An 11365-nucleotide genomic window follows, 5' to 3' on the forward strand; every position below is an offset into this window, starting at 1 on the left:
AGTCAGAGGTATGGGAGATGGAAGGGGTAGCAGTATTAAAAAAAAAAAGCAAGCAATACAGAGTATGAAAAACTGGTATACCTACTTCCTTTCAATTATAATGCAGGGAAATGAGGATGGAGCGAAATCTCCAAGGCAGAATTTGAAAAGTGGTTGAGGATGCTTTTAAAAATGTATGAGTGTAACTAACCCATGGGTTTCACTGTCTAAATACTGCAGAACCATAACAACAGAACGAAGATTTTTGTCTTGAAAAACTCAATTAAACCAATTTTAAGATGATTGACAAGTCATAGTGATAGACGGGATGTTTTTAAAATTGAAAGACAAACAAAACCCTTTACCAGCCATCACAGTCCATTTTTCCACTGAGTTTACTACTCATCATGTTAACTGAAAAAGTTTACTATGAATTTTATTCAGCTGGACTGAATATCCAGTGAAGTCAATGGGGCTGTAGAGCTCAGGGACTGAATATGGAGGATACCTGAAATGTTCTATTTAGGAGCAAAAGTTACTAGGAATTGAACAGCTTTAGGGAAAATACTCATCTCAAAAAAGATACTATGAGTGAGCAAAGAACCTACAAGAAGGGAAAAACATATTTATCACCAAATATATCTGTATTATCTGTATTATATATCTGTATATCTGTATATCTGTATTATATAGATTATATAGATGTCAGGAAGCATAAGGATGAAGGGAGAATAACCTCAAATCAAGCAGATTTAGATGCTGCAAAAAATTAAGACTAATATCTGGTAGTTCTCAAGACACATGGATAGAAAATGAAAGAAGCAGCAAGGCCATTGTGTATAATTGCCTCCACCATGACTGCATAATGTAGACATGACCTAAACTACTATGTCAATAGCTTGTCTTAGCCAGGAAGCTGATGATGTCACGTACATGGGAAAGGCAGAATCACAAAAGGGGCAGACAGCATGGAAACAGAAACGACCATGGTCACAGAGGTCAGGGCCTCAGCTTGGATAATCTCTGTTCTGGAAAGGAAATGACACGTGAGGTTCTGCCCAGAGGCAGCCAGTCTGAGATGTTCTGAGTGCATCAGAGGTATGTTATATGCTTTAGTTGGCAGAAAATAGATATGAATTTTTTTGGATGTGAAGAAACTGATTAGAAATTACTCTATCATCTATACTTGTGTGAACAGTTTTGGCAATTTTCAATTTATTTTACTGAATTGATGGTATGTGTAAGAGGAATCAGGGAAAAGTGGAATTTGTATTCAGTAATTTAATTTAATGATCTCTTCCCAGATCAGCAAAAATTGAATTTTAAATCACCGGGTTAAATAAAGAGAACCTTTCAATACTTAACTGAGGAGTTTCTGGTGCAAATTTTTCCTGTTACCCCAGGGATTAATATGACCTGCAAATCCAGAAGAAAAACCCATTAACCTGTGTAATACAAGGCAACAGGGTCACCTCCACTAGAATATTCAATTTAAAAGATATTTCAGAATTAAATCTGCAAGTCCTTTAAACTCAGATAACATATTGCAGTGTATGGAGTTTGTGTTTAAGACTGGTGATTTATGCAACTACTGTTGCGTGTAAAGCAGAAGTTCAGACCAGAAATTATTTCATTGGTGCCTTTACGTGGTATTAGAGCACTTCTAGGACTGTTAATTTATAAATTGCACATATAGAAATACACCATTGTAAGTGACACAACATACATGAGGTGTAGACCACACAACTGGACTTGCAAAGATTGAGCTACGGTTAGAAATATGCTCTTCTGAAAAATGCTTCTCTTTGACAGATACCTCTCCCTTCACTTTTCTCTCTAGTTACACTCAGCAGACTTGGTATAACACGTAGATTTTATAGATATTTCTTTATGGTTAATATCTTTTGTGTCACTTTCTTCAGGTTCTTCCACCTAAGACGGGTGCTGTCTCCTCTTTAACTAGCAATGATGTGAGCTGACTTTGTGCAAAATGCTGCTCTCCATATTCACAGAGGAAGGATATAGATGCCCCAGCAACAAATAAAAGCGGCGACGGCTTTGCAGCCTGCAACCTCCAATCCATTCAAAGCAGCAAAAAACAGCAGTCATCTGAAGCAAGAGAGTTTCTCATTAATTTCTTTTTCAACTGAGTCTTTATCCTCTGCTGAGGGAGAAGCTGACAGTTAAAAGGATAAATAAGAAACAAGAAAACCAAGAGAGAAAAAAAACAACCTCCTTTTTCCACAAAATATACTAAATGTAGGCAACTCAAGACAGATGTCTGCCAATGTTATGGTGATTAATGATGCCTTACACAGAGCAAACTCTGCCATGTGGAGCAAAATTCTGTAAATTACATTAAAAAGGGTTTTTTTATTAAAGTGATGGACATACTTACACACTTTTACATATTTGTAATAAAATAAATAATAATACATATTTATACTATATTTATATATTATATACTTATATGACATGTAATATATTAAATGTGTTAAATGTGTCATTGCCTGTGATATATACTTATACATCGTGTATGTGTTACAAAATTCATATTTTCTTCCAGCTGGATATATATGTGTTTCTGCAGAACGAGTACAGAAATTTGGGTCAGTATATGGTACTTTCTTAATGAATTAGTTTTATCCTTGCTTTTAGGGTATAAATTGTTTAAAATAAGATCTGTGTTCAGTTTTTCCATGTTGTGTAATTGCATACTTACAGACTTGCTTTAGGCTATGGACATTATTGTGTTTTTGTGTTTTTCCTTTAAAATACCAAAAAATTATATTTCTTTTCTGAACAGGTTCCACCCAGACCTTCCCTTTTCCCAAGAGCAGCACTCTTGACTCATACCGTATTTGAAAATTCTGGCCACTCTCCAACTGGTATGTTGAAAGGATTTTCTTATTACCGTCTGATCTGTGTTTCTTGACAAGATGTTTGGCACTGAGCACATAGTCAATAGTTTTCCAACACATAAGCTCTGTGGGATAGCTTCTCAATTTTATACAGAAGCTTTTCTGGATTCACACTTTTTCTTTTTTTATATGGCTTAATGAATTTACAAGAGAATTCTGATGGAAATAAACAGTCCCCTACTGCCAAAAGTGCATATAAAACTTATGGCCATGCGCCATAAAAATCAGCTTCCTACTTTAACAAAAAGTTTTAGATGATGGGGAAAATGGGCCTGAAGACAGCATGGAGCTTGGAGCAGGAAGATATTTTTCTGAAACAATATAATAATTTATTTTTAAATGACAAGATTTTTCTCTCCAGAATTATGAAAGTTGTTGTACTTGGAAAGACATGATGCATTTTGGAATAGGCTTTTTATTTAGGATGTTTCTTCTGTGATTTGCTTTGATCTCAGCAAAACATGTGTGTGAGCATTGCTAGAGGGGGACTTTGTGTTTCAGTCCTATCAAAGCACATTCTTTGCAGAACATATTGGAAAAATCTAAGGAAGTAAAAAAGAGCCCTGTGCATGTCTGTCTCTCCTTCCAATAATGTTGTCCATCTTCAAGCCATGGGTGTCCACGCCACCTCTCTGAATCCATCACAGGTGTCAGTATCTGTCAGGACTTTGCTTTAGGGACAAAACCACAGATATGGACTGCTTCCCAAGTCTAAGCTCAGCCTAGTTTAGATACCCCAGGAAATGACACCAAGCTAAGTTTGGAGCAAAGTAGAAGAGTTGTTGGAGTACCCTTCTGTCATGGTTTTCTTTATTTTTTTTCCTCACACGTGTCTCCATGTTAATATTACTTTATCAGTTCTTTCACTCTCGGGTCCCCTGATCCTCGTATGGGTGACTGGATGCGTTGGTTGATGGCTTTCCATGCAGTGCTGTGCTGGCCAGCTTTATCAAGAAAGGACACATAGATGAAAAAGGAGATAGGGAGGAGACGTGGAGTGTTTTTCTGAACCCCAGCAAATTGTCTCTCCAGCCAGACAGTTGCAGAGACTTTGAAATATCAATTTTACCTGAGTGTTTGCTACAACTCTCATATATCGGTTGTCTTTGCAAATCCAAACATGGGGGTTTGAAAGATATCTCCAAGCCGAAGGCACTTGATCCTGATTATAAACTGAGTCACTGTTTTAGGAGCTAAAATGATACATAGATCATTTGATGTATCTAACTGATTTAATGTGTCTAACTGATTGTTAGATACTCAGTCATCATAAAGCAAAGGGAAGAAGCCAGAGTCAGATGGGTACATTGCAAATTACCTATATTTCTCTGTAAATTGTCAGTCTAATTGCAATACTTTATCAATTCTGTAGATAAACTTGGTTTTTTAGTTTTAAAAATTAAAAAAAAAAAAAGAAGAAAGCAATGAAGCTTTGTGAAAACATCTGTGAACTTGCTTTCCCTTGTCTTCAGCTCTGGCTCCAGGGACTCCTTAGTGAGAATGACACCTAGCAGGGTGATTACTCATAGAAAGAGGGGCAACCTTGTAACTCTAGGGACATTATCATGTACTGCATGCATAAAACTGTTCACCCAGGTTAGCTCTGATGCCACTGGTTTACTGACCTGACTGCTCCCTGGGGATTTTCTTGCACTGCTATGTAGGAAAGCTACTTTCTTCTTCTAGAGGGAGCATTTGTCTCTGCTTGCACTCTATTTTCTTTGTCATTGGCAGTGAATGCATCAGCTACCACTTCTCCCTGGGCAACAGCAATGACTGCGACCACAACGGAAATCCAGTCCCCTCACAGTCCCTTCCTTTGCATTTGTTACACAAGATTTCATAATTCTCATCATGTGTGATCTTACTCAGCTTAGGTTTCTTTACAGATAGATGATTTAGCAGTGAGAAAGTTCAGAACTCATGTATAGAATAAAACTTGACTAGACACCACTTTATTACAAGAAACAGGCAAAATAGAAATTAAAATCCACTTTAAAATCAATTTTATAGGATCTCTTCTCTTTTTTCCTGGGATTCTCTGGTGGGACAAGGGAAGCAGACCAACGTCTCCTGGTTATGATACCTCATCCTTCAAGGTTTTCCCTACATCTCTTCAGATCCACGTGGTGCTGGGTAAATTGCTTGCAACTGAAATAGCCAGAAATAGTTTCACTGAAAGAAAGCTTAAAAGAGCTAACAAACCTAACAAAACTGGAGATTTAACTTGACTTAAGAATGCCCCTGAAGCACTTGAGCACACCGTATTCCAGGACCTCAGTTTATCCTCTTGCATTAAACTACACAGTTTCAGGTATAATTATGGAAATGGGAAAAAGATCCCCGGGAGTTAATAATAGTTACTGAACCAAAGGCTCAGCTAGAATGGTTATTTTGGCCATGAGGTAAGCAGGCAGCTTTATTTAGAAGCAAACCTCAGAACACTTAAACTGTGCCACCCTAAATCAGAAAAGATGAGACCATAATGTAATGGTGAATAAAAGAGGGAGTAAAACCACCTGTTTATTGTTCACAGCCAGGCAAGGAGAAGGTGCTAAAGTCTCTAATGCCTCCATGTTAATTATTTTCTTGAAAGCATCTCACTTACCCTCCCAATGCACAAGTGTATTGAAAAATAGATGCAGCAGAGGAACTGACTGCAAAACTCTTTGGGTCTCTGAGGAGAATTAGCTATCTTCCTCAGGAGAGTTATTCCTGTGGTGTAAATTTTGTCTAATTGAAAGAGATGGGTCTGGCAATCAAGTGATCTAAAAAACACTACTCTAGGACTTCCAAAACTTGTAACTCTGCAATTGCCTCATGGGCTGGGAAATCTGGAGCTTGAAGATCCCTATAGTTCCCTGGGGGTGGACTTAACACTCAGCCTTAAGGACTTTACAGTTAAAAAGAAGAAATAGTTTTACTAGCAGTCTTGCTTCTACCTGTTTTTGCCTTGGAGAAGCTCTGGGTTCCCAAGGGAGTAGAAATTCTTGCTGTGAAGCCTCTTTCCCTGCTCCCTCCAAGCTAACATGTCACAAGATGACGTTTTTACTACAAATGAAGGTTTGCATAAGTGAAAATGTCTTAAAAAAAAAAAAAAAAAGGGAGTCCACCGTTAGTGGGGATTGTAGAAGCATGGGCTATGTGCAGTTTTTACTGTGCAAAGAGAAGACTCTTCACAGTTGAGACTAAATTTCTTTGCATCATAAGGGCAAGTTATCCAAGAAGCTCTTTACCCTGCCAGCTTGCAGGGCCTGTGCCTGAGAGTGGCAGTGTGATATTGCAACACAATGCGATGCACACATTTGGCATTGCTAATGCAGCTAAAAATATTGCAGGAGAATAAACAAGCAGGGATCTGTACAAAGTTTGTGTGCCAATAGATGTCACTGTTGCATATTTTACATAGTTTTATAATTCTGGCAAATGTTATCCGACCTAACTGTGCTGGGAAAGGACTGTATATGTGTTCTATTTTGCTTCATAGACTCTTGTCTATGGTTTTTATATATAAGGCCTGTCCATATGACAAAGAGCAAGTAAACTGGAGCATCTGCTGTCTAGTGCTTCATCACCTAGATTGTTAAAAATAAGTTTTATCTGTCACATAATGATTAAAGCAGACCTTTACCATTGATCTGTTTGAATTTGTAGGCCTGGCATTTGGCAATACCATCTGCAACAGAACTGATAATCAGACTTCACAGAGATAACAAAGGTGAAACAGAGGAGCCGCAGAGCTGCACATAGCAGCCTACAACCAGTTCAATGTCTCCTCTGGCGCCGAGATAGTATCTGCTCACGTGCTGTGTTGTTGTGGGCACATGTAACCAAGAGCAGGACTTGGCATGGCTTTTTGGCAACCCCTGCATCTGACTCATGCTCAGAGAGAAATACCAGAACACTTCTCTGCTAAAGCACCGGGAAAAGGCTCCTCTTCTGTGCTGGGCGCATCAGCTGGAGTCTTTGCTCTGCAGGGATGAGAATTTTTCAGTGGGTTTTATTCCCTTACCAGGGATTTGCTTTCCATTACTTGCCAGATCGTTCATCCTGGCCATCTCCCTTCACACTGCAGCCCCCCCTCATGCTCCTGCACCTCTGGTTACGTAGCAGGGGAGTCACAGAAAATGTTACTATAATTAATGTGCCACTGCAGGATCCTGTCCTGCCTGTGCTCTCATTCTTGGCTAATGACTCATCCTCTCTTTTATTCCCCCTTATGGCAATCAACATGAATCAGTGCCTTACCCCAAATGGCAATGTTTTTATTAAGGACATTGAGCATATCCCTTGCTTGGAGATGCCAGGTAGAACACAAACGGTTTTGATCCTACCAGTGCAACCAGAAAATCCGAAGAGGTTTTTTGGCCTCCTGAATTTCCTGCATCTTATTAGACTGTCCGGCACACATCTGTAACAGCTCACAACCAGGCCCGTCAGCACATGGCTCATTAAAAAGCCATGGCTGCCAGCTTCTTTTGGCCTAAATTCTTCCCTTCACGGCATAACACAAATACCGGTCTGTGCACTGAGTACCTTCGTGGGAGCTTGAGGGAAACAAAAGCAGCCTCTTATCAGACAGTTCAGTTCTCTGTGGGTGTCAGCGTGTGCTGATGTGCAACAGCCTTTGCGTTCCTCAAGAGTGGGGAAGTGGAAAATCCCCACAGATGAGACTCTGACCTGAGTAATTTGCCTTGTAAATGACACAGAAGGGTCCGACCCGTAAGAAGGTTTTGTTTTGTCCTCCTGCATTTTTTTTTTTAATTTTCTGTCCTCCCCCAGTCATATCAAATGCAACTTGCAAGGTATATACTTAAAAAAAGAAGGGGGTGGGGGGGATAGATGAGTATTCAAATCAGGGCTATTATTTCCAATCCCCTTTTACTCTGTCCTAATTAAAAACCATTTGTGGCAAATTATTAGATTTTAATTCTTGGAGCATGTGAGCTACCAAACTTACATCAACAGCCAGAATACTTCAAACTTAAGCTGCCTTGAAACGGTTGTCATCCCAGTAACAAAAGCTGGAGGTATTGACTGAGTATCATCACCTTGCCCTGCTAGTACCGCTCTTCCTTAGGAATCTCAGACATTTCCTGCACTGGGGATCCAGAGAATTTCTCATGAAAACATTGCTCAAGACCTATTTTGGCTAAAAACCTCTCGATTTATGGCAACTTAATAATATTTTTAACTGTTTGTTGAAGCATTAAAAAGCACTGAGAGTTTTGTAGGCATGTATTAAGGAAGCAGGAAGAGTGGTTTCTTATTTAATGCTATTAAGTTGGATGTTGTTTTTTTTTAATGGTAAAAATGTTAAAATCAGGTAATCAGACCAAATGGGGCAGTGCAGGAGATGGCTGTGCTGGACAGGTGCAGAGCGGCATGGCCATCCTCGTCACGCTGAAATGAGTGTTTGTGGGGGTGAGTGCTACAAGAGACATAGCGAGGATGGGCAGCGGCCGTCAGCTGCCGTAGCCAGAGGTCAGGGTAGCACTGGACAAAGCACAGGGGAGCAGAAGCTGTGGCTTCCTGTCATTGTCCTCCCTTTCCTCTTCCACACATCTGCCTTCATCCTTTTTCCATAAATCTTTCTCTCTGGTTCTGCCTCAGCAACCCATTGAGTGCTGGTGGGGCAACTATCAGGGTGCCAGGCACTCTGCTGCTCAGCTCGACGAGAAAGGCTCTGCAAAGCGCACAAGCCCTTCCTGCTGACGACTTCGGATGCTGTGGCCCAGCCTGGCCTCCCCAATGCAAGGGAAGCTTTTTCAACCACTTTCCGCCCCGAGTCAGGTTATTAAGCCAAACCTATTTCCCCAGATGAGGCAGGCATAGCTAGGGACAGAGCAGTCTCACTCAGGGTGTGAGACTGTGCTATGTGATGCACTACAGAACATAAACAGAACATAAATAACTTTTTTTTGTTGTTTAATTACCTTGTTTTTCAGCTCCTCAACCTCCCTTCCCCAGCAGGATCTCCTTGTCACAGGAGTCACCTGCTGGAGATGTATCTCCAGCCTGTTAGAAACAGGACTGGCTAATTGGCTTTGGATGTACAGTTTATTCAATAAAAAGGCCAGCAGAGGTTAGCTAAAACTGTTCACAGCTAAATCTGGAAAATGGTTTTAGCCACGAAAAATTGCTGAGAAGGTTGAAGCTCTTCATCTCAACATTTCTAGAACAACAAAATAGTATTTGTACCTGCAGAAATTGTTTCTAAATCACAAATTTTAAAAACAGAAACAATACTTTCAGTTTATCCTGAACAAAATGTTCAAAACATTTGGATTAGCCGAAACAATTTTTTAGTGAATGCAGTTTCATTCTGACTTCCTCCAGAACGGTTTTGGGGAGAACATCTTTGCAACAGCTTTACAATTGCAATTTGCTATGGACAAACTTGCCATGGCAGAATTAATGGTGTCAGGCAAGACCCTGAGCTGGTTTTGGAAACCTTCTGATACAGATCCCGGCACGGATCCTGGTGTATCTAACAAAGTAAACCATCCTGTAGATATGGCTCTCTTCCCTGCTGTCTCCTCAAGGCTCTCTTGATGCAGCCTCAGGAGGCTGTGACAGACCCCTCATGTTTCGAAACCTGGGACTGGGTGGACAGATTGCTTCTCCTGGCTGTCACTGGATGGAGAAAATCCCCTGTCTTGTGATCTGACCATAACAAGGCTTCTAAAAAAAGGCGACCTTTTGAAATCTCTACTACTAACCACTCGGAGAACAAACATACCCGACAAATCCTCTGTCTTTTGTTAGTTTCCTGTAGCATCATTACTCACCACTTCTGGAGTTTGCTTACCCTTTTCATGTGTAGGATTTCTTTGTTTGAGACACATTATTACTGTGTCTCATGTGCTTGAAATTACTCAGGCAGGACCGAAGCTGAATGGTGCTAGACATTTAATAAACAGCTCGGGGAAATACCTCTCCCTCTCTTGACAGGTTTGCTGTTTAATCTGAAGCGAGATAGGACAAGTGAATATGATGAGCTGAAAGAAGGAAGGCCACATGAAAGATGTATGTCTAATGTCCTTGTAGGACATCATTTACCCCTCAAGCCTCATGAAATATTTCCAGAAAACACACACATTTGACTATCACTCAATTCAACCTTTAATGGTTGCCAGGTTTTTTTGAAGGTTAAAATAGTGCAGAGTCCTGAGGAAAGATTTGGAGATGTTTCTGCTTGTGTGTACTTCAGTGTTTTAAGGGTTCGGGTTTTTTTCCTGTTTTATATTTTCCTAGACTGATCTCATTTGGGGACAGGATTCTCCCTGCCTCTTCAGAAAGAAGCTGGCAGATTTTGGAAGCAATTGTCTAAATTATAAATATGGTAACAATTATAGCAAAGCCCCTTCTGACTTTGAGTTATCATCAAACTGGGGTTACATGCAGTAACTGCATCTCTCTACTTGAAGTTCCCAGACATTTCCAGTTCTAACAGTCAGCATGGCCATCTTTATCTCCCCCCCAGTAAATGAAACACAGCAAGCCACTTTTTGTGTACTTCTGTTTCCAGGGAAACATCCTCTCAGGTAAAAGGGTCTCACCAAGTGGGGCCTTGCTAGTCTTAGTGAAGGATGGAGCTACCAGAGTAGCTTAGTTTTTCTCTCTCTGGCAGTGATCGCAGCTGAGACATTGACTAATACATGGGGCAATCTTAGAAGAAATGAGGGGGGTGAAGGAAATTCCATTAGATTTGGGGGAAAACAAATAGAACTACTGATGTAAAAAAGTATATGTATTATGCAGTAGGTAGTCTTTAACAATATTCTGTTATTCACAAATCACACGTAATAATAACACAACCTGTTATATGCAACATTGAAAAACATTTATCAATGCCTGTTTTCTTTTGCTTATGCTTTTGGGTTTTTTATTAAAAAACCTGAGACTCAGCTTAAATATGGCTTGTGTTAGCACAAGTTTATTATAAACATATGTGAATGTTTATGTGAATGTGCCAGTTCTGGTGGCATTACGATTGAGGAAAGGGGATAAAATAAATTTTTAGATGCACTATACTCCACATAAAGATGAAAACAAGCTGAAGAAGTCATGGCAAAAGCTGAACTTTAATGAAATGCTTTTTAAATGTCACGCACATAATACAGTACTTTACTGATGCTTGGCAGCAACTACATAACGATGACTAGGGTGGGATAAGCTGTGCTCCTGTTGGCTTGAGAGAGTTTTTAAGGACGCTCAATGTGGGGGTTTTGGCCTGTTGCAGGTGGCACTTTAGGCTCCTTCTGTGCTGGCTGGGGTTCAGAGCAGCAACGGAGCACTGCTGCCCCTGTGTTCTTCTGAGAACGATATGCAACTGTGGGATGGCTAGGGGGAGAATGGAAATACGAAGCCTTCACAGGAAAGCTATACTTTCTGGAAGAAAGCAAGCCTCTGGCAAAGCAGTGAGATAAGGAGAGGTTTAATTTTGCTGTAAGAAATGTTTT

General features: G+C 40.1%; 1 protein-coding gene across 4 annotated transcripts in view; it reads right to left on the bottom strand.

The window, feature by feature from the left end:
• The window catches only part of ABCB5 (ATP binding cassette subfamily B member 5), a 128324-nt gene that overhangs the window by 74781 nt on the left and 42178 nt on the right, over positions 1-11365 (bottom strand). The window contains exon 29 of one of the 4 annotated variants that reach the window (XM_064444464.1): positions 1318-1395. The exons of 1 other annotated variant lie outside the window; for it this stretch is intronic. In XM_064444464.1, coding sequence (XP_064300534.1) covers positions 1333-1395 — 63 coding nt within the window. In that variant the 3' untranslated portion in view covers positions 1318-1332. Of the gene's footprint in view, positions 1-1317; positions 1396-9763; positions 9869-10968; positions 11247-11365 lie in introns of those variants that run through there. 2 more of the 4 variants (XM_064444462.1, XM_064444463.1) reach the window with 2 other exon arrangements.

Source organism: Phalacrocorax carbo, chromosome 2 (assembly GCF_963921805.1).
Source record: "Phalacrocorax carbo chromosome 2, bPhaCar2.1, whole genome shotgun sequence".
NCBI classification, from domain to species: Eukaryota; Metazoa; Chordata; class Aves; order Suliformes; family Phalacrocoracidae; genus Phalacrocorax; species Phalacrocorax carbo.